The sequence below is a fragment of the Ambystoma mexicanum genome, chromosome 4q (genome assembly GCF_040938575.1).
Source record: "Ambystoma mexicanum isolate Mex_15411 chromosome 4q, UKY_AmexF1_1, whole genome shotgun sequence".
Taxonomy (NCBI): domain Eukaryota; kingdom Metazoa; phylum Chordata; class Amphibia; order Caudata; family Ambystomatidae; genus Ambystoma; species Ambystoma mexicanum.
The window spans coordinates 749,406,264-749,430,540 of NC_090928.1; the positions used below are offsets into that span (position 1 = coordinate 749,406,264).

General features: G+C 46.9%; 1 protein-coding gene across 1 annotated transcript in view; it reads left to right on the top strand.

Annotated features, from left to right (window-relative positions):
- Positions 1-352: 352 nt before the first annotated feature.
- Positions 353-24,277, top strand: part of LOC138467979 (serine palmitoyltransferase 3-like) — a 1,171,530-nt gene continuing 1,147,605 nt past the window's right edge. Inside the window, exon 1 of the mRNA XM_069608334.1 lies at positions 353-754. Within this exon, the coding sequence (XP_069464435.1) occupies positions 659-754 (96 nt within the window). The 5' untranslated portion in view covers positions 353-658. The remainder of the gene's footprint in view (positions 755-24,277) is intronic.

Here is a 24,277-nt window from a genome sequence, read left to right on the forward strand (position 1 = left end):
ATTTATACAGCAGTTCTAAGACATGTGTTCCATTACTTCCAAATAGTTCTGAATACGTTCAAGTATTGCTGGTTTGATACTGGGGGGAGTACTGTTTGCGAGTACCCCAACTACTGGCACAGTACCAGCCATGGTCCCCAGCTGCGGTAAAGTCATCAATCTGTAATGTTCTCATGTAGCCGCACTTCTTAGAGCTGCATTCCTAGGCTGGCATTTTCACTTAAATGTACCCCTCCAGTAAATGCGATGCGCGTCCACGTCAACTCTTAAAAAGCTGCGCTTCTCTTGTTGTTAAGGCCTCCTTCGGAGGGGGCGTGGTGGGGGGGAGGTCTACCGGCTTGGACTTTTGGTGCCAGGGATAGCGGCGCACAGTTAAGGCCTATTTGTAGAGGAGAAATAATGTCCTCGTCGCCCCCTCTGTTTCCGCCTGTCCTGCCCACATGATGAGGGCAAAGGTTGCGGCTCTAACACTGCGAGGCGGTCCTGCAGGAGGCGTGTGTGGGCGCCAGCCCAAGCCCACAGTGTAGACCGAGTGGGGGCCGCCGGCCCGCTTCATTTCCGTCCCAGCCGGATAAGTGCACCTCTCCTGCTGCAGTGAGTGGTGAAGCGTTGGAAGATCCTTTGCCCAGCCCAGCCCTGCCCCGCCCAGCCGCCTGGCATGCACACGTCAGACCCACAGCATCACGCTCTCTGTTACGGCGGCCGCCTGAAGAGTGGGGTGTTCAAGAGGAACGGGATGTCTAAAGGAGTGCAGGTGAGCGTGCAGACCGCTCGCGTCGGCGCTGTCCCCGCGTTTTTCACGTGCCCGGTTTCTTCCCGTACAGTGTGTAGTCATGATCACTTTGCCAGGCGTCTGAACCCGCCCTAACAACTGTGTCCTGGTATGTGGGCTTAGAGCCCACGCAGAAGCTGTTTATCCACTGCTGAGAGACTCATTTACAGCCTTTTTGACATGTCGATTTTGACCAGCGTAGTTGTCCAGCGCTTAAGCTGTGCTCCATGTTTCGCGACTGTGGGGGGAATATTTCCGTTAAGTTCATGTGTTAATTAGCATTTACGTGGCACACTGTAATTGTTCTAAATATATACATTGCATGTGTAGTGACTGTTTTAATGTAGACGTGCCATGCAAAATGTTTCGAATTGAAATGTACACGCACATTCTCATGTAAAACCAGAGGGTATAAATGGACCAACCCAATAAAAACTGTTATGTGACAACGAGGCACTTGCATGAGATCGGTTCCCTCTTTTCAATTTGAAACAGATAAACTGGTTTCAAACGTGCATTTTGAGTTCTATAATCCAAATGAGGCCGCTTTTTAGTTTTGCTATTAGGGGGGCACCACCTATAAAAAGAAACAATTGCAACAGCTGGGAGTGAGATGGAATATGAGGGACACAACGATTGTGGGTGGTATTTGGTTATTTACCCAAACATTGACTGGCAACGCATTAACACATGGCCTTCCCACCCACTTCCTGCCCTTCACCGCCCACTTCCTGTCATTTGCCACCCCAAAGACATCCCCCTGGGAGCTGTTTGAGCCAGATTTATCAAGCAGGAACATCAACATTTGTGCGCAAAGTGCCTTCCAGTATGATTTTAAAGCACCGTTCTGAGAGTTAATAACTACTTGGAGCTGTAGAATTGCTATTTGTGTTATTAAAATGTCTCAAGTGTACATTCAGAAAATGTATTTATGTAAGCGGTGTGCTTGTCCTTCACTAAAGCCCTGTCAAAAACAAGCATTGGCATGGCAAAGGAAACACTTGTGGCTTGTGTATGGGTATTAGCTAGCCTTTGCCTATTTCATGCTTACACTAAAGCCAAAGCTGTTGGCATTTCCAAATCTTGCAAATGTTGGCTATCGAGGGGCGCTTAGGCGTAAACCAGAACTATGGCATTGAAGTAAAGGTGGGGGCAGATGGGATGTGATAGGGACAAGCAGTTTGTGGGCAGGGGCTTAGCGTAATCATTAATATTGGAGGGGGTGATTTTCCCAACAAGATATGTGGTGTACCCAATCAAAAAGAAGACCACGAAGAGTTGGCTACCGGCACTGTAATGTGTCTCTTTAATAGAAACGGTAGCTACATATGTTACTGTAAGTGCTGTAGCGTCAGATTGCTTTTTGTCATGCCTTATATGTGCAGGATGTATCTCTTAAATCATTTCATGTCTGTGATACACAATACGCATCCACACTCTCAAACCACAAGCCCAACCCCCACAAACACACAACTAGCTTTGTAGCAAGACCACCATAGCTCTTAATTGATGTAGCTATGAGTAGCAGGATACATTTCTGCACTATATAAATAAAACGGCCAATATTATTTCATAAATTGCAGCACAACAATGCACTCTGTTAATGCGTGAGTGAGTCTGTAGATCTTACCTAAAATAATCACTTCAAGGCAGTCCTTTTTCCAGGTAAAGAAACTAAGGCACCATGATGTAAAGTGATTTGACCAGGATCACATACTTTGGTCAAGTGGAGATGCTAGGATTTTAGGCCATCTTTTCTGGTTTTGTAGTTTGTCATTCAGGCATTTGACTAATGGGGTCATTATGAGTATGGAGGTGTGGTAATAAACTGGCAGTAACACAATTGCTGCTACTTTTAACACACTGCTATGCTACAAGTTTGGAAGGACAGGGAATACGTTACGTCCACTACTTGGAGGTATTTTTCTTCACTCTCCCCCACTCCCCAAACACGGAATTAATTGATTTCTTCAAGTCCCCTGGAATCCATGAATCTGGGCCTAAATCATGTTTCCACCACTTGTAATCAGGCAACTTTTTAGCACCGATTCAAGTGGCAGTGACAAGAAACAAGTATGGGGTATTTCTATGGGAAATAACTCCATACTGGTACTAACCATGTATGAATCTTCCCATCCAATCCTTGGTTTTACATCGTTTCTCAAAGCTTTCTGCATAGTTGTCGTTCGAAAGCTACAGTAGTACTATGTGTTAAATCAACCAAAGGATTACAAAAAAGTATGATTCCGTCTGAATGTGCAAAAGGGTACAACAGAAAATGTCTATCTACAAAATTATTACAAGGCAATCCAGCAAAGTAATTGGTTTAAAAATGTATCTGCCGGCTCCACACTACAATGCAAAGCAGGGGAAACCACTGTATATGTATCAAAATCAGCAACCTACACTGATTTATCACCGCTAACTGCCCTCAATCTCGAGCCACGTAGGACCAAGCACAGCATTTCAGCCCTTGCGCACCCATGAAAGAGATATTTATCGCTATTAGTACTCAGTTATTGTCTGGGTGCTAATGCTTTTTGTTAGTTTTTAAGGGAACCAGGATTTGCGCAATTCATGCTTCCCTACACATATGTCCGTAATTGGAAATAACTATTTCCAGGACCGGCAGTTGGGCCAGGAGCTGCACAGGTGAGCGTGTGGAGGTATGTGTGGGGGTTGAGGTGTGTCGCTACAATGGAGACTCTGGCCTGGGGCACTGCCTCAAAGGACAGGGTGAAGGCTGGGCAGAGGAGAAGCAGGACGCATGAAATGCGAACAGCTACTTGCAAATTCTGCTTGCGTTCCAAGCCTCCAGAATGGCCAGATCTTTCCAGCAGAGGCTAATATATAATGCAATCATAATCGTAGGGCAATGTAAGCTCTGGAGGCTAACTACAATGTATGGTATTGCAGCCGATCTGTGTATGTACAGACTGGATGAAACTATTGATCACTAGTTTGCATAAACATCCAATTAGCTTTGTACATTCATTACGTAAGAGGAATTCAAGTAAGAGGCTAAGCAGAGTAGATGGCGTTGCAGGCAGAGAACTGCACAAACTAGATACAATATTGTATTTTGCATCTATTTCACTTTCAGGGTAGCTGGTATAAAGCAACATAGTGAGAAGAAAAGATATCAAAGAGTTTGGGATCAGCTCATGGGTTGCACGCTAGTTGCACAGATGAATGCAACCTGCAGATCACAGAACTAGGTTTGCCATCAAAAGCATTTGGCCTTTTGATCATTTTCAAAAATTTTCATCAATATCATGCACCTTCCCCAACAAAATGAAATATAGTTGACAATATGGGATTTAGATAAACTAACTTAAACTTTACTGAACAACCTGGGGACCATGCAATATTTGACAGTAGCAATACTGTAATTATGCATTATGTAACAACGTCTTGGTTTTAGGAATGGCATTGCAGGACTGTTTTAAAAAAGATAAAGTAAACACATACTCGTCTTTGCCAAACATAATATAGGTAGCTTAATAAAAGTATCATCCATATTACTCCTTGTTCCTGGTTTGCAATTATGTTAACAAGAAATAACATTTCTTGGCTAGCACTCCCACACAGACTTTTGGAACTTTTAAGAACAGAGGAGGTGGTTACTGTTGCACTCTCGCTCCATTAGCTTCTTTGCAGTGACCACAGAGAAGAGGGTGGAGGGAGCCCTGGTGGCAAGAGAGGAATGCAGTGTGAGTTGTGCTTTCATTGAACCGGGTAGTTTAACTAGCTAGCTTTGCTGCACAAGTGCCACTTCAATGAGCAAACCTACAGAATTGCATAGTATATTGCTATGCGACACTGCTTATTTTATGCCTTGAAAACATACATCTACATATACTTTAGCCATTGATTAGAACTGTGTGTTCAGACATATGCTATAACCTAAACCTTAATATGCATGACTGTTGATGGCCACATAGATCAGTGGGTCGAGTCCCTGCTGCAGAAGCATGTGTGTGAATTCTCTAAATCATAGATACAAATCTTAGTAGGAAGAACATTGTGATTCATGGAGGTCATGCCAAGTACGAACAGCACCCATTAGAGACATGAAGAAAGAATAAAAACGGTGGCCCTTTTTATAATGTACAAAAATGCTGGCGCAATACTCCTGTGAAAAGCATACTTACCATAAACTTAATCTACTAGATCCAATCCCTTGGTTCCAGGGGAAATGAAGGACAGATATGAGTCCAGTGCTTTATACTGCATGGTCCTATCTTGGCTAGGAAAATCAGGGGTGCAATTATGAGATTTTCCACATGCGTGGGAAAGTGGAATAACTTGGATTGTTTAGCTGCATAACAGCAGTCTACTTGAAAAATAACTTCTGAGAAGGAATATTTTGAAGATCCGTGATGTTCACAAATTAATGGCCACTTTTGTTATCTAACTTTTATTCCTTTTGTTTACACCAATTTCTGAAAAACGAGCAGAATCATGGCAACTGTATTTTCCAATGGGCTGTCACCCTCAAAAACGATGTATTTCACCTGCCTTGGAGTCTCACTAGGTCATGAGGTATGAGGTCCAAATAGTGGGGATTGCGTTCCAGCAAAGCAAAGCTTTAGGTATTGCTAAATTGCCCCCATGACGTGTATGATCCCTCCATCAATTCATCCCTGGCTGTTTAGTGAACAGCAGTTTGTATTCTGAGACCTGTAGTTACTTTCCCAACAATACTTATTCCATATGGTGGTTGTGGGGGGCAGAGTTAGATTTCCTCATACCACGTCCCAGCCTTGTTTGTTTCTTTGCATGGTTGCACATGTACAGTATACTTTTCCCCACTATGAATCCAGAACTATAGGCACCAGAATGCTAAGAAAACACAACATCTAAACTGGATGGACTGCTCACTTGTAGTATTTTTTATTGAGGACTGATTCCCCTCATAGAAAGGCTGCTGTAAAAAGAAATATGTCCCAAGCACTATACGCAACATTCGCTCCAGAACACCTAGAGGCGTTATGCAACTATGTAACAATCCCTAATGTCTGGTGTGAGTGGTGCTGTGTGTTTATCTGCATTCAAGTACTCCTCGTTTTGCTTTTAAATTATACACGCAGAGCTGCAAATGACAGAATGAAAGAAAAGGAGGAAGGGCTGGACATCCTATTTACATCTGGCACCAGTACAACTTGATATGACAGTTGTGACAAGGTCCATAACTTGACCTTGTCAAAGGGGTACGGGTCCCTCTCAGCCTGGGATAGGAGGCCTACCAGGCTGGGATCCAGACCCATATCTACCACAGAGAGGCAAGGTGGAAAGGTGGAAGTTGGGAAGAGCCCAGTTCCTAACCCATCCCCAAGGGCCTGTATGTTTCTTTGCAGTACCACTTTGAATCACCCATAGGCCTTGAGAAGCATACTGGCCAGTTTGTTCCTCTTTTTTACAGGCTAGTTAAAAGGTAGCTGAAGCTTCAGCTGACAACCCACAAGACTGCGATCCACCAGTTCCTCATGCCAGTGGATTCCAGTCACCCAGCGGAGAGCAACAAAAGAGAGGGGAGGTAAGCAAGGCGATGGAGAGCCTGCCCAACCACCAGGGATGCTCTGCACCAGCTCCCGAGACCGGGGTGCACAGCGCACTGACCCCGTGCCAGCGCTGATACAGAACAAACAATGCAGCCTTGACACAGAGTGGCCTTCATAGTCATATTCATTGGGGAGGAAGGATAGCTCAGGGGCAACGCGTCTGTCTTGGAAGAAAGACAACACAGCGCGACACAGGGTTGAAATCGCGATCCCGTGCTTTGAAACCACTCGCTTGTATTAAGCGTGTTATAAAAGAACAATTATATACAAGGACTATTATCCGATTTGAAGTTCACTGCAACGCAGCATGCTACATGAACTAGGACACTCTGAAATGCGGGTAACCATTGACACAGCATAACGTACCTGCACAGAAGAAGGGGCTGGGCATATCCCCATTTTTGTAAACTTTGTCTTTTCTGGCACTTGCTGGGTGAGGATGACAGGGTCAGATTGGTCCGAGCCAAAAGTCCAATGGGAGAATTACAAGAGGGATAGAAACAGGAAGTTGTGGGTTGTTTGGGTGAGGATAGGAGGAGCAGAAGGTGGCAGAACATATGGGGGTGAAATAAAGAAGCAAGAAGCAAGAGTAGGGCTTGAGGTTCTGTATGTAACACCCCTACACTCCTTTTGGAACAAACATCATTGGTAGCTTGGCCCAGATTAGAAAGTCCAAGAGGGAGCTTAGATCGATTAGGCGATTGCTTTTAGTACCTAATTGAAAGCAAGGAAGACTGCATTCAATGATACTATTGCCCTCATTATAAGGTTGCCGGTAACCGGCAACCTCCGCTTACCGTTTTCGCCGCCTGATATCCTGGTAATTCTGGGATATTCCGGACGGCGGATCAGTGAAGCACCAGCGCTGTTATTAGCGGTGCTGGTGCTTCAGTGAAAAATCTGCCAGTAGGGGCTTGAACTAGCTCACTGCCCCTACCAGCAGACCTGTAGTTTGCCGGTCTGGAAAAGGTGCTGGTAACCGCTGTTACTGGCACTTTTTTCCAGACCGGGAAACTTACAATGAGGGCCTATATACTAACTGGGGGAAAGGGCCGTCTGAGCTAGGGATGAAAACTATTCAACTAGACTAGAGCATGAGGGACAGTCAGTCCTAGCGCCCTGCATATTACTTTAATAAAAGCCCTTAAAACATCTCTGGGAGTTCTTTAGACCATCTGTGACACACTATATTCTGCTATGGGATGGGTATATTGTCATTAATGACCTGGGGGAATGTGGTTGCCGTCCCCTATTGGCCCATTTCTGGGCCAAACGAGCCTGTATGGCTCCGAAATTCAGTAAAAGGCCTGGAAATTGGCCAATGGCAGGGGGAGCTGCGTGACTCCACTAGTCACCACCGCTGGCTGGGCTCTTAGTGCCATGCCTCCATGATAAGATGGAGCGTGGTGCTGATAGTCCCGTCGCTGGCAGTGGGACTGTCAGTGCGGCGCTCCCTTTAATCTAAGAGCGCTGCGCTGAGAACCCGACCTCCTGTGCATACAAGTCTGCCCAAGCCGCACTTGACAGACCAAACCTGGGCAGTGAATCCCCCTCCAACACCTACTCTTCCAGACCTCATTAAGGAGAGAGGCGAATCCCCTGTCCCACACCCACTCTTACATACCTCATTAAGGTGGGAGGTGGAGCAAAGGATGGCTCAGCCTCCTTATCGAATCTTTGCCAGACCGCACCTGGCAGACGTAGTCTGGCTTCTCTGCAAACCACCCACCACAGGCGCAGTGGCTGCTGGGCTGCACCCAGCAGCAACCTCGCTGGATTCTGGCCCCTCCCTCCTCATCATGCTGTGTGTGGTTCCTGGGAGATAACTAGTTACCAGCAACCATTCTTCCCCAGATTGCTTCTCTTTTTTTTTAATGTACTCCCTAGACTCCTCAAGCTCGGGTCATAATAGTGCTCAGGCCTTTAACTCTACGTACAGCCCTTGGGATATGTCTAGAAAGTTTAATTATGGTTGCTTGCTTATTTATTATTTGGAATAAGTAGGCAACGTTTTGAATTATATGGATAAAAAGCACAACTTTGAAAAAAATGGGACTTGTCAAGCAAATTGGCATCCCTGCATTAATTTGACCTTTTGCTTCACGAATTTAACAATCCAGTACAGAGAGCGGCAATTGGGACTTAACTTTAAAATGCATATGGCACATCACCCGTAAGAAACCCAACATTAGCAGTTTTACTGAAGAATTGGAATTTTGCTTAAGAAAGGGTGACCGAAGATTAACTTCCCCCATGACTGATTTACCATCAATTGCTTTCTGCTGGCCAGTCTTTATCTGACAAACAAGCTGTAAATTATAGCTCTCATGAATGTACTGTACTTGATAGGCAGGCAGTAAGTCTATTAATGATGGCTCTGCACCGATAAAACATCTGGGAGGAGAGACATGGCCATAATCGCTTTAACTATGAGCAGCCTGCAGTCCTGGGACCTGAACATAATGCTGTTTGGGTACCAGATGATTACGTGCCTTCTCCTTGCTCTGAGGCGACCATCAACTCTTTCAAGATCTCGGTGAAACCCTGCAAATCAGAAACAAGACTGAAAGGCAGACATGAACACTCCTCTAAGTGTTGTCATTCCACACAAATAGATGAAACCTCTGATGCTCTGGGTGTATAGGCACCATCAGATTGGCATCACTATGGATTCACTTCATTAACCTGCCCCCTGATTGTATGAATTCCCATCACCTTAAAATAGTTGCACAGAAAAAAGAAGCTGAAATCCCAATGGTTGATGATGGATCGGTTTCCTTTGTGTATTAGGAAGAAGCTGCTGATGAACTAATCTGAATCTAAGCTAATATCTTCTATGGCACCTTATTGTGCCATGATGCTGACCTCTAAACTGACAATTAATTTACACCGGAGGAAGGAGAACTCAATGCAATATCCACTGACCGCCTGTAGAACCCAAGGATCTGAAGCAATCTTTAACCATTTGTGTTAAAACTGAGCTGGTCTCCATTTTACCATGAGATAGTGAATAATTTGAGGTGAGAGACTCACTTGGGGATGTCAGTAAAGTAGACTGCTTGATCCCACATTGTCATTAACCATCAAGATTCTGGAGAAAAGAGGAACGATTCTGAGGAGGAAAGGTCCAGGAATGGAAAGTCGGGCATGAATGGGAACTGAGTGGAAAAAATAGCCTGCTGACCTGAGAGTAGTAATCCAGTATTAAGATAACGCTTACAACATTCTAAGTTGGACCACGGATTACACCTCGGGTAGTGACACAAACAAAGGACTCAAGAATGATGGGATTGGATCATAAATACACAGGGTGAACATGAAGAACCTGATTAGAAACTTTCTGCAGTGGATCTTCGTGGCTCTGTTCTAGGCCATCTCCGAGTCAGCCTATCGTTTGTTTGCTTCCCTTGCTTCTGTCCCATATTTCTGTGCCTTTCTTCCTCTCCTCTTAAGCACCGGTTTCTCCATCCCATAGCTCCGCCCTCAATTTCTTGCAGGTCTCCCGCTCTTTGCCTGGAAGCTCTTCCCCCAGCTCTTGTGGTTTCTACCTATCTGGCAGCCTCAGGTGTTGCAGGGGGAGACTGACACACAGATAGCATGTTTTTTGCTAAAGACTTTTAGTCGTAAAGAAAGAAAATAAAGAGAAAACCTATCCCTATCTCTATCTCTAAAAGGGTTTTCCCTGCCTAAACTAAAATACTAAGGCTCGTGTCAGAATGTCCATAAAGTAATAGTCCACCATCCTGTGTCAAAACCTACTTCTATCCCTTACACTTAGAAATAAACTAAAGATAAAGTCGACCTGCCTGGGCCAGAAGTATGACTCCCTTCTTCTCGACTGAGGATCGAGGTTCACCTCCTGGTGATGAAGAGGTCTTTATGAAAAACAAAACAAACGTTTCAAAGGCCTCCTTGGGTTGGTTCTTCCAAAAATAGAAAAGAAGAACAGGAGGGCGCTAGAGGACCACCCAAGATGGTGGCTCCTCTGTGAGCTCACTGGAAGCTCCTTAAAAAACGCCGCAATCCTGTCGTGTTGTTGTGGATACCAGACAGCTACAATCTTAACAGGACTCACCGCGCAGTCTGTGCTTGAAATTTCAGGGGTTAACTCTTTCTGAGCCCCGGTACGCCTGGCAGCAGAGGCCTACACCAGACAGGGCCCACGGAGCCGAGGTTGGTGCCCTCCCCCACTCCCTGAGAAGAAACGAAGATTGCCACCCCTGGCCCTGCACGCGCGGGTGCCGGCGTCCCAGTGCAACGAGAAGGGACCAGCTGGGCTGGAAGAGTCATCGAAGGAAGCGGGCGGGGCTCGCTGCGGCCCTCACGGCGGCGCCTCGACAGCGAGCGAAGACGCCGGGGTGCCGCGGTGGTGAGGCCGCGGTGGAGGAGGGGCTGAGACAGCAAGGAAGCAGCCGATCCTGGTGGGGGCCACCCGCCGGAGGTGAGAAGCGCAACAGGGGCCCGGCGACTGCACACGCATACACAGAGGTGTGCGGGAGGAGCGCATCAGAGCGTGGCAGACCCGCGGGGGGAAGCAGTAACGAACAGCCTCCCTGCGGTGCTCAGCCGCGCTCATATGACGGCCCCAATATCCTAAAGTAACATCTAGAGGGAGCGGAGCGCTGGGAAAGCAAGGCCTTTCACTGCCACCCATCCGAGCACAAGCAGCTCCTAGGACAGCATACCCGGGGGCCGGCGTTGGGAGCAGGCTCAACCCCAACACCACCTCGGTGGGCAACCGGCAAGAACCTGAGGATCGCCCCAGGGGCAAAGACCAGCACAGTTAAGCTCCTCCAACGCATGGGGCACCCTGGGGACGTGTTCTAGCGGCCACTGAGAGTCCCCCTGCTTAGCCCTAGGGGCACCAAGACAACCCAACTTCACAGCACTCGGTGGCAGGCGCAGGGAGACGAGAACCCCACCACCTGGAGCCTGAAGCAATAAGGCACTCCACTCTGCGCACCCTAGCGTCCTGGGGGTCACAGCACTGTACTGCGAGGCCGGCTCTCTCCCCCACTTACGACTGCAGAGCTCTCTACTGAGACCACCCCTCAAAGCGGTCTCATTGGTAATCGCCAGAAAAACAAACAAACACGCTGGACACCCCAGTCACACAGGATCTCTCCCCCAGCTTGTGTTAAATGCGGCTGTTATCCGGCCCAACTCCAATTCCCTGTGGTCCACGCATTGTGGTGGCGCCAGGCGGCGCCGGGTCCAGCACCAAGATGGGGAAACACGATAAATCACAGCAGAAACTCAATTTTGATTCTGGACCTGCATCTAAGACCCTGAGACAGAAAGACTGTCCGGAACCCCCGCTCAACCACGGCAAACAAGATGACGAGCACCAGCAGCAGGTGGATATCCGTGAGATCCTCCTGAATCTCAAAACAGGAATGGGGAACCTAGATAGCAAAATGGATACGCTATTGTCCAAGGTAGACCTACTGCAACATCACCTGCACAAACACAAAGACAGACTGGATAATGCTGAACAAAGAATCTCAGACCTGGACGACGGCGCGGCCTCGCCTACTGCAAGAGTGTCCACACTCGAAAATCAAATGAAATCAGTCATGGCCAAGAACGAGGATTTAGTGGGGTGATCCTGCAGCAATAATTTAAGAGTGATCGGAGTCCGGGAACAAGCAACACCCAACAAAATGGAAGATCACATGGAAAAAATGTGCAGAGCCCTATTCGGCGACACAGCTATCTCTCAACTATTTGTGATTGAAAGGGCGCACAGCATCACAACCGCCAAACCAGTCCCTGGAGCGCCCCCGCCCGATAATTGCTAAACTGTTGAACTATAAAGACCGAGATACCATCCTGAGATTGGCAAGGGAGAAAGGGACCCTTCAATACAACAGTGACACAATTCAACTCTTCCCCGTCTTCTCCCCATCAGTCCAGGCCCAAAGAAGATCCTTTACAGTGGTCAAACACTGGCTACGGGAGAACCAAATCACATATTCAATGCTCTTCCCCGCAAAACTCCGGATTCAGTTTGAAGGGAAAGTCCACTTCTTGAACTCACCCGAAGAGACCACCCTATTCCTCGACAAGCAAGGCTGCACAGCTCCAAACAGTGGTCTGGCAACCTCTTGAAGGGAACGAGCTGAAAGAAATCCTCCATGAACCGCAGAAGCAACGCAAAACAGCCATGAAGTGCGACACCACATGTCAGGATATAACACACCAAGTGAAAAGGAGCACCTTCCTCTGGGGGGTCGCTAGCACCCCACGCGCAGCAGCATTATGTTAACTTTGGGGGGGAACCAAACGGATAAGTTGGGGGTTGTCCGTGTAAGGTACTGTTCATTAAAGTTGTAATGGTTACGTTTTGGCTGACCCCGGCCCTGCTCTGCCTCTTCCTGCCGCATGTGACACCTAATTCAAGAAAAAACAACCTGCCTACAATTAGCCCGCTGCTCCACGACAGACCACTGCAGGTCGGATCCCAACCCATGCACCGTGAACAGAGACCCCACCCGGCGGATTCAAGGCAGCAACATGGAACATTAGGGGAGGCACCATCCCTGCAAAAACGAGAAAGATCCTGCAGTTTCTCAAACGGCACAAAATTGATGTGGCAATGATACAGGAGACACACCTTACCCCACAAAAGGAACACCCCTGGGCCCTAAACTGGGGCTGCCATCGCTACTTCTCCTCTTACTCGTCATATGCCAGAGGGGTAGCCACCATCATCAACCCTAGAGTTGGCTTCCGCCTGAAGAAGGAGGAGAAAGACAGTGAAGGCAGAGCCCTATTGGTACAAGGCATCATAGCCGGGCAGGACGTCACACTCATAAACTCATATGGCCCCAAAGTGGATGGTCCCAATAATTTTGATTGGGTCCTCTCACGACTTGCACAAAGTGGACCAATGACCATCATCTGGGGCGGCAACCTCAATAATCACCTCGATCCGCAGAGGGACAGATCACAGTCCACCTCAGCACAGACATCAAAGGCTAGCCTTCAAGTGCAAGAGATTTGCAAAGCATACAACCTGTTCGACATATGGAGGCACAGTAACTGGGAGAAACGCGAGTACACATTCCACTCCGCAGTCCACCATTCCAGCTCCCGCATAGACTACCTGCTCGTCTCTGCACAAAGCAGGCTCCAATGGGGCTGTTGCCAGATCCTCCCCAAAACGTTTTCAGACCACGCTACAATGACACTTGAATGCAACCTCCCTGATACAAAACTTACGGCACCACACTGGCGTTTAAACCCAGAGCGCTGGCAGACCAGGTATTCGCAGCAGAGCTGCGTGAAGAGTTTACATCCTTTTTAGACATTAAACAAAACTCAGTCTCCTCGGCGGGGATATTATGGGAAACATTAAAGTGCTATAAAAGAGGAGTGTGCATAGCCAAAGAAAATGATATACTAAAGACGATACGGTGTGAGCTAGCGGCCAGCGAGGAACGCTTGAAAGCCCTAGAACTACAGTGCACTGACACGAACTCCAAACATACCCAAGCGGAACTCAAAGAAGAATTGCTCAAATTTAGAACATTAGCAGAACGAGAGGTGAAGTTCTTACGCCGCGGCTATCAGATATGCCAGTATGGTGAGGGACAACGTCCTGGAGCACTCCTGGCCCGCCTAATCGCCACTGATAGAAAACCTATGCTGGTGGAAAGAATCCACACCCCACAGGGGTCCCTAGTCCACACAGAACCAGAAATAATTGACACCTTCCGCACCTACTACCAAAACCTGTACAGTACACAATACTAAACGACGCTGAACTGTTACATAACCATCTAGCAGACACAGAACTATACTGGGTAGAGTGTGAACTTCACGAACCACTGAACGACCTCATTACGCAGGAAGAGATCCTAGAAGTAATAAAGAGCTTGCCCAACACCAAAGCCCCTGGCCCTGACGTTCTAATCGGAGAATTCTATAAAGCATTCGCCCCATTAGTAACCCCCCTCCTTCTAAAAGTGTATCAAGAGGCACTAAAGACAGGCATTCTCCCGCAGACCTTAAGAGAAGCAAACATAATTCTCCTACATAAAAAAGACAAGCCCCCCCCCCGAGGAATGCAGTTCCTACAGACCAATTTCCCTAATAAATCTAGATAATAAAATACTGGCCAGAGTTTTATCCAATAGACTAATGCCTCTGATGCCAGCATTGGTACTCGCAGACCAGGCTGTTTTTTTACCGAGTCGCAACATGACATTCGGGATCAGGAGGATGTTTGGAGCCATGGCAGCGATAGAGTCCACACAACAGGCAGCAGCAATCCTCCTGGACGCCGAGAAGGCCTTTGACTCTGTCGAATGGCCCTTCATGTTTGCGCTACTCAGACAACATGGTCTGGGCAACCAGTTTATAAAACTAGTAGCATTACTATATAATAAGCCCCAATCAACTAGTGTCCTTGGCTCATCGAAATCGGCACATATCCCTCTTCAACGCGGGACTAGACAAGGGTGCCCGCTGTTGGCCCTAATATTTGCGCTAGTGATGGAGCTGCTGGCCTCCGGCTTGCGCACTCGACATCTCCATAGAGGACTCACTTTAGGTCCCCATAAAGTGATCATCTCACTCTACGCTGACGACGTGGTGCTATTCCTCCAAAATCCCTCTGAAAATCTCAATCCTATAATACACAAGATAATTAAATTCAGCATGGTCTAAGGCCTGAAAAAGTCGGTCATATCTCTCCTAACTCCCAACACCAGTAAGTTCCCAGACAACTTTAATTTCAAGTGGGAAAGTGCCCATGTACGATATCTCGGGATCCTGCTATCGCTGAATCACCAAGACATCTTCCAGGACAACTATGAAACCACATTAAAAGCACTCCAGGAGAAGGTGCACAGATGGAAGTCATTGCCGCTGACGCTCTGGGGCAGAGCGTCACTGGTTAAGATGGTGATTTTACCAAAACTCCTCTACCTGTTCACAAATATCCCACTCTTACTCCCGCGGCGCTCCCTGGGGAAGCTAAAAAGTCTCATCCTTGAGTTGATCTGGGCCGGTAAACCGGCAAGGGTGGCATACTCGACGCTTAAACTCCCGACAAGGAGGGATGGGCTCGCGCTCCCCGACCTAGAACGATACTATTGGGCCACACAAGCGCAGATTCTGAGCCATTGGTAATCTACTTACTTCATCAGGCCCCATGTACAAATTGAACGGGCCCTGGCATCACCCAATCTATTAAGAGCAGTCATTATTATTCAACAATCGATACCATACACCACACTAAATGTGGTGCTAACCACTTACGCAATTTGGAAAAAGATAGCCCAAAAATACGGCGTAACAATTAGATACTTGCTGCTACTACCAATTAAATTCATACCAGGGATACCCCTCACAAATGAGAAAGTGTTCCTTCAACGGGCAGACAAAACACAAACCCAGTCACTTGGCGACCTCTTTGTCGTTGAAACATTCTTATCACCCCAACAGGCCAAGGAGAGAGGCAGCACCTCATCTTTAGATATATTCATACACTTCAGATTGCGCTATGCGATCCAAACTCTATTTCCCTCTTTCCCGTGCCAACCCTCAACATGGGCACTGCTCCAGGGCGTGATACAAGCACAGGGAGAGGGTAAATTGGTATCCTCAATATATAGATCCCTCCTAACAGACACGACATCAGAAAACCTGCACACAAAGGAGAGATGGGAAAAGGCGTTTCAGGTTACCATCCCCGAAGAAAAATGGTCATACGTACTCAATCAAACTCAGAGGGTTGCTCTGAATTCGTGGTTTAAGCTTATCCACTTCCATTATCTACACAAACCTACTACACTCCAGCTAAAAAGGTGCACACACAGACCAGAGTCGGAGGTGAAGTGTGAGAGGTGCGGAAAACCAGCTGCAGACTTCCTCCACCTTGCCTGGAGCTATCCGGCGTTGTCCAAATTTTGGTCACAAGTCACCCAGGAGATGGAAGCGATAATTGGAGAGGAACTATGGAAGCGATAATTGGAGAGGAACTAACACCTATCCCCACAGTTACGCTGCTGGGGATGACCAAGCACCTGACACCTGCAATGAGGAAACTAGCAAACATTCTGCTGCTCCTGGCGAGGAGGAGGGTGACCATGGCCTGGGGTCAGGGCCCGCCTCCCTTGGTTACAGGGTGGCGTAGAGATGTACTCTACTGTCAGGACGTGGAGACTGAGTTAATCGAAACATTATCATTGCATGCTCGTCCTCCGGACATCTGGGGGCCCTATGTAGCATATTTGTTAATCTCCACAAGCGACTCCTCCTCCTCATCATCCCCAAGTTGACCACCGGGGGGGACACTGTTGAGCAGACGTTGTGTGAGACGCAGTACAGATTAGAAGTGAGACTTTGTGTTGCAGCAGGCAGGGGGGTGGGGGCGGGGAGGACGGGGTTGTTTTGACGCACGTTACCTGTCCCAATATTGGGCAGAGTGAGTTTTTGACTTGCGATTGTCTTTTTTCTGTTTGATAAAACATATATAAAGTTTTATTTTTTTTAAATAGAAAAGAAAGTCTCTTAAATTAGCTTTCCCATTCAAATCCCATGGGGAATGCCTCCCTTCCCTGATTTTCCACACACCGGGTTTGGCAGTTCAATCAGTCAAGGGGATGACTCCCTCCCCTCTGGTCGTTGGTTCACAGTGTCATGGGGATGTATCCTCTCCCCTAACCTTCTTTATGTTTCACAGCACCAGGGGGAATGTCTCCCTTTCCCTGGTCGTTATCCTGCTCTTGTTTCAAAGTGGTAGGGGGAATGTCTCCCTTTCCCTGGCCTTTCTCAGGCAACTCAAAATGCCGAGGTGGGGGGGGATCTCTCTTCCCCGGGTCTTTCTCAGACTCTGAAACACAGTTCACACTGCCGGGGGGAGGGAGGGCTCTCTTCTACTGGCCTTCCTCAGGCTACTTGCAATGCCAACAGGAATAACTCTCTTCTTCTGGTCTTTCTCAGGCTTTAGTATACAGTTCACACTGTCGGGGGAAAACCTCCCTTCCCCTGACCGTTCTCAGGCTTTGGTATGCAGGGCACAGTACCAGACGGGAATGCTTCCCTTCCCCACGTCAAATGCTTCCCTTCCCCACGTCTTTCTCAGGCAACTCACAATGCCAGGTGGGATGACTCCCTCCCCCTGACCATTCACAGGCTTTACAAAACAGTTCATGGTGTCAGGGGGAATTACTCCCTCCCTGGCCTTTCCTATGTTCTCTGCTCCTCATGAGCCTCAGATGGGCAGACCTGGTAAACTGCCCTGCCAGGCATTGCCACGAAGAAGATGCGTAAGTGAGGAACTTTTCATCTTTCCACTGTGGGTCCCCAACCCAGTTTCTCCCACTCTCTCTGGTCTTCGTTATACCTGGTTCCCTATCCTGCCAGTTGTTTTTTAACCGAAACATTCTTATATTACAGCTCAGGGTTCCCTCCTGAAGGGGTTTCTTGCTTTCCCCCTTTTATCTCGGGTGACCCCATACTTTCTATGAAAGCTCCTGCTCTTTCTCGTCAGTCTGTCTTCCCAGTAGCTTCCGACTGCTTCCTTTCGGCTTCTCTAGTTCTGGCGCTGCCCGCCCGGCTCTGCAGCCCTTCAATGGACCCAAGCTGTGAATCTTCTCTCGACCGCGTGGTTCAGCATTCCCTTTTGCCTGGGCTTCTCCCCTTCAACCCTTCCGGTCGCCCCATGGACAGCGGAGTGGGCAGGGATGCTTGGATTCTTCTGTTCGTGTCCGTGTCAGCAGCTACACCTTCTCTTCCAGCAGAACCTCCTCCTCACTCGCGGGTTCTCCAGGGAGGGTCTGACTGCCTCTCAAGTTTTTTTTCTCTTTTTAAGTTTCATTGGCTTTCGACTTGCTCATATGGACTAGAGTGCTTACTTTGTTTCTGCAGGGCGCTCTTCATTGCTCCGCACCTCTTCTTCGTCCCAGAATTTAAGCGATACACGTCCCTTGAGGAGTTCACATGCTTCCTCGTCCCAGTACTTCCTATACTGACAGTTTGCCATAAACATATAGGAATACTAGGGGAAGTTTTGGGAGGTGTGGGGGGATAGGAAGGTGTGTTGAGGTGTGTTGAGGTTAGGTGGGTTATGGGGATACCATGTTCTCCCCAGGTCGTGACTATCCCGTACAGGGTTTCCCTCCCCTTGAGACCCACGCCCAGGAGGACTATCAGGTTGCAGCCTCGCCTCCCTGGCCTCTTAAGAAGGGGTTGCCCAGCAGAACCTATGCCTGTGTTGTCTGGTCTCTTCTCTGTCTTCCCACTTCATGCTCGCTCCTCTGGACTGTGGCCTGCTGGCTATTTTAGGGCTGTCTGACGGTTATTTGGATATTTTTGTATGGCAGGTTCTCCCAGAGGCTTTAGGGATTTTTCCTGCTTGGTCTACGAAAAGGGGCAGATAGGTGTCGGCAGAGCACTGCGTCCTAATGCCCTCTTTTGGGTAAATCCTGAAAAATCTATTTTCTGGATTTGATTTAGCCATTTGTATCCTGCTAGTAGCTTATGCATGGGTTGTTTTGCCAAAGTCACCCCGAGTGCGACGGGTATGCCCAGAAATGGGTCCCGAGTCTGCCGGGGCTAGAGACCCAAGCTACCCCTCACTGATGACCCCAACAAGGCTGAAACATGTCTGGGGATGCTTGTGGTCTCGTGCAGAAGGGATGTGACCTAGCAGTTCGGGCTGGACTGCCCCTTTTGGGGTAGGACCAAGCCTGATTTGCATATGGTTTTCCCCCTTCTGTAATGGCTTGGCAGGCTGAAAAACGATGGTCTGGAGGGTTGCCCAGAGCTTTGCCTGTGGTTATGATTAATTCAAAACCTTCCAGCCATCACCTTTCTGTTTTGGGTTGTCTTATCTCCACCAGGGATTCTAGTAAGAACCTGATCCATTCCTTCCCCGGTTTTTTGTATCCCTCTTCTCATGAAGCTTAGGGCTCTTTGGTGTAGCATTCGCTCGATCTCTTTTGGGTACAGTAGGGAGGGATTGGCATCTGAGCTTCAAGATACTTCCGCAGACCATGACAATACCCTCTTACATTGGGTGGGCTGGGGAGTGTCATGGGAGCCATGGCCCCTTTTATTGCCATGTTGGCTATGGTTGTAGGAGTCTTGTCTGAGGCACCCAAATGCGTGGTCCTGACCTTTATCTCTTTGAGAGAACCTTGCACCTGAACACCTTAATGTTAAACTTCACAAGGTCCAGTGATGTACATTTGGTGACAAATGTATTATTTATTTATGTACACTGGCCCAAACAGTAGATCTTTGGCCTCCAGTTTGTGGCACCAGACCACCCACTTTGTCATCAACTTTAATCAGCCTTTTTTCATTTTCTGTAGAAACTGCATTGTTTGCATTGTCCAAAAAGGTGCACACCTGTTCTACCCAGCCTCTGATGGTTTCTGCACCCAATAGAGAATTGGATGCCCTGGCTCTGTTAGCTGCTTGCAGAACCTTACTTGTCCCAGGATGTCTAAAATGTTATCTTTGCATGTCTTCCAAGCTCTCTCAATGCTTTTCTTCTTGTCTTTACCAAACTTCTGAAGGGCACCACTCAGTGTAATTTAGGCGTGCACTGTCCTTCAGGTGGATCGTCGGTTCGGCCAGGTCATCCAAAATGCTTTCTGCAAATTGTCAATAGGATGTCTGAGGTTGTGGTCCACTTAGCTTCTATGTCTTTTGAGCGTTATTTTCCCATGACTCTTCCACATACGACTCAGAGTCCTAAGTGGAAAAACATGTGGTGGAAGATGATACAGAATCTAAAGACTCCACTAATGGTATCTTCTTAAAGCGATTCTACATCTGGGTGAGAGGGCCAACCTAACTTGAAAGTCAGTGCCATCATGATACCATTTAGTGCCACATTAATGCCATCTTCACGCTTCCTGCCTTTGACCACATACCTTTTTAATTATTCTATGTGTTCTAGGGCTGGGCAGTATAGACAAGTAATCTCTCGATATTTTTGGGCTGAATGGCATTATACAATATATATCTCAATATTGTTTATGTGGGTTAAATGCTCGTTTGTAAGCCGCCAACTACATGTGCGATGTCACAAACACCTTTTATTTATAAGACATTGATCAAAATAAAGTGCAAATACAGGGTTCCTCTTCCTGTTTGAGAATACACACTGCTGTGTAAATATCAAAATGTAAATAAAACATTGTACTATATGTAATAATAATGTGTATATATATATATATATATATCGATGTTAACAATGTTGTCTCATCCTATTTCGATTTTGAAAATATATCGATATATCTCCAAAACTTGATATATCGCCCAGCCCTAATGTGTACACTAGCGTAGTCAAATGCTTCCTTTTTTTGACGTCATTATGTGGTTGCATAGGTTGTGCATCACCCGATATATCTTATGATATTTCATCCAGAGTGAAATAAATATCCCCAACAGGGAAAGAAGGGGCTTGGCTACAATCCATCATCGTGGTTGATCAAGCCAACCAGCCTGTTAACACCAACAGGGAGGGCCTCGAGGCCAGACATCCCACTACCATACATGGGAGGGGTCACAGCACAGGTGGTGATTGGCATATCTTTCAATTGAGTGAAACCATGTTTTGTCTTTATGAGGGTCTTTGTCATCTCTGGCACCACAACAGATGCTGCCTGTTGCGCGGAATCATGCACAGAAGCAGCCACCATATGAAGCACATCCTCCTCTGAGGGTCAGGATGCCACGCCCTCCAGAGCGGAGCCAGGCGTGTCCATATTGACACACTATATCCTCTAAATATGTCACCACAGCCTGCAGCTGAGGAAATACGTTATCTGCACTAACGAACTTACTCGGCGCGTGCACAGTAAAACCACAAAGGCATCAGAGCCCTAGAACTGAACGGCTGCCTGCTACGGGGGACTGCATGGTCCAGGGACAACACCTGTCCCGCCCATGACGGCATGTTGGAAAGGAGGTAGCATGCTGACTGACTGAACAAAAGAACGAGTGTACGCATACCGAGCACCCTTCCCCACAGGGAAACTGAGTAAGGACACCACACCCGTGGACTGGGACGAAGCTGTGCCAGAGAGGAAAAGCCTTCACTGAAGTGCTCAGGGCATACAGAACAAGCACACACCAGGCAATAGCGCTAGCAAACATAAGAAAGCAATAACATGCACTACTGAAGGAAAACGCAGAGAAAGAAAACATGACCGGTTGCTGAGTACTTGCCAAGAAGCAGTTGCGGGTCCTTACTGTAGGTCCCGGTTATTGGCTTCTCGTGCTACAGATTCTGGGAGTTGTACTGTGGACCCGTGGTGTGTGTGTTTTATTTTATTTTTGTTACATTCTGGTTCCAGAAATGTTTTACTCTTTGCTGCTTGGCAACAAAGAGAGCTGTAATGATGCATAATATGAGCCTCTGGTATTGCCATACAGTTGAAATATACACGCCACTTCAGATCAGAGCATTCTTTTATATATCGTAAATGAGAAAATCAACTGTGTAAATGAAGGTTTCCGCAACTCTTTTTTATTGTCATACCAACCTACCGATAGAAGACGTACTTAAATTCCCACACCCCTGATGACAAGAGGGAGTATTTCATACACGTTTAATAAAACGTAGAGGGGTTAAACGCAAGGGAAGCGCTCAAGCCGGGAACTCCCCAAGAAATTGTTTGGCTTGGATTTTATAACACATTCAGGCCGGAAATACGATTTTTGGAGGGGATGGTAGAATGAAAGAGGACGATCTTGGCATGATCAATTACACATCACATAAAACTGGAGAGGGCTTCATGGAATGTCTGCATTGTACCCCACTCTGACGTCTCAATGTGCACCAGAAAACTGGCAGATAAGGGTCCAGAGGATGCTTAGATGTGTATATGCCAAGGTCATGGACTAATGCATCCACGACAGGGACCTGTGTTTGACCTCATTGTCCCAGGGTTGAATCCGGGCAGGCCCACTTAGCCCTTCATGCTTCTGAGGTCGATACAAAGAGAACCCTTACAATGGGTAACAATAAACATCTATTATGACCTTTGGGGGTGCACATGAGCTTTACAAATATGCCTCTTTTGTTAAGTAATTCTCTGACCAGTTAAGAGGTCTGATTTTCTTTGAAGGGGGTAAAGAATAGAAACAGAGCAAATGTTTTCTCTTCCTAGATGCAAAGACTGGTTTTGACACTGCGAGGGCCCTACTTTGAGTTCAAACCACGCTTTTTACATTTTTAAGAGGCGTAAATCACATTGCATTTCCGCTGTCTCTTTGTGGGTTTGGGAAACCAGCATCAATAACTCAAAAAAAAATAATAAAAGAAAACGATCAGTACAGTAGGTATACAATAGGTCAACCATTATGGTAAGAATTTGGTACGTGTAATGAACATCAATTGCAAAGTATTCAATAGACCTATTCCCATGGCATCCATTTGTTCCATATTTTGATGTATCCACTATCTAGAATCTGAATATGCTTTATGAGGTTTCCATGACCGTAATGATGTAATGTTAGCCTGTTGTCTAGTAGACAAATACAAGCATCTAGGCATCGAAGTGGGAAAAGGACACTGGTTTCCCTCATGGTTTTTGCCAGACTCTGCAGACCCAAACAGCGACTTTCAGGAAGAATATTGATATTTAAGGGATACCACTCTCCCCCTCGAATAATAATATGCAATGTACCCTTTGCATAATTTGACTAATCATCAGTCAGCTTCGGACTCCCACCAGGATATTAAGTGAACTGGAGTATGACTGAATTGCTGCTGGAAAAAACAAGGGGGGTTTCCTGGGAGTCCCTCTGCCGGACATTAGTCCCGGTTACAAGAGCCTTACCCAGAGTCTTTATCTCACTATCTTTCACAGAGGAGAAATATCCAAAACATATCAGTCTTTGTCCTGCCCTGGGGCAGTCCAGCACTGAAATGCTAGGCCACTCTCCTCTGAGCAAGAGTACCAACAGCAACCCCAGACAAGTGTTTCAGTCTGGTTGGACCTCATCAGTAGGGTCGAGCTGTACCTCTCTAGGAATAGTGAGCAAGGGGTCCACGTTTGGATTCCCCTAGTAACTTAGGGTGAGACCCAAAGTTACTTAAATATGCAAAAAACAAGGGGCGTCCTGGGACTCCCAGGACCCCCCCCCCCTGTTTTATTTTTAATTGCTGCTGGTACATTTTAAGAGACTGTGTATGCACCAAGTGACACCCTTATAATAATTCTGAAGTTAAACATCTCACTCTAGATTTAACCTATCTATTTCCTACACATTTAGTTCAGATATGCAGACATCTTCATCAGCGTGGTAAGATGTTCCTCTCTCTCCAAGAAGTACATCCCTTTTCCATCTTCTCACATTTTCCTGGCAAATGCATTGCAAATTCAGAATGGAGGGGCTGGCATCTGTTAACACAGGTACACTAAACCAAGACCGTATATAGGTCACCTGGAGGCCACGTTGGCCATTCATATTCTACTGCTGCTCCCAATTACACTACATTTTTGGTCTTTAAATCTTGCTAAAATTACTAAATTGGATGTGAAGACAGTAGAAACATATTTGTGTGTTGATAAGATGACAAAGATATCGGCCAGGTATCAGACATCTGGGAAATAAGATATATGCTTATTCTGCTCTTTTTAAGAGAAAGCCAGTGAAATGACATCCACTATTGTACCTAAAGTTTGATCAGACAAGGATTTCCATTATTTGGAATGAAGCAGGTTTGAGAAAATCAAATATGGTTGCAAGGCTGGTCTGGCATGGGGTTTAGGTTTTGGTAGCCTTGTACATTTTGTAAGTGGTTGATGTCCCTATTGTGGCAACCAGCCTGGATTGGGAAAATTAATTTGAAAGGGTGAGGTGGATCTTTTTCAGAAAGCCTTGAGAAGTTGAATTTCTCTGATAACGTAGATTCATTTGTCATTCCTTTTTGTATAAGAATGCAAACAATTGGAGTGAGAGACTA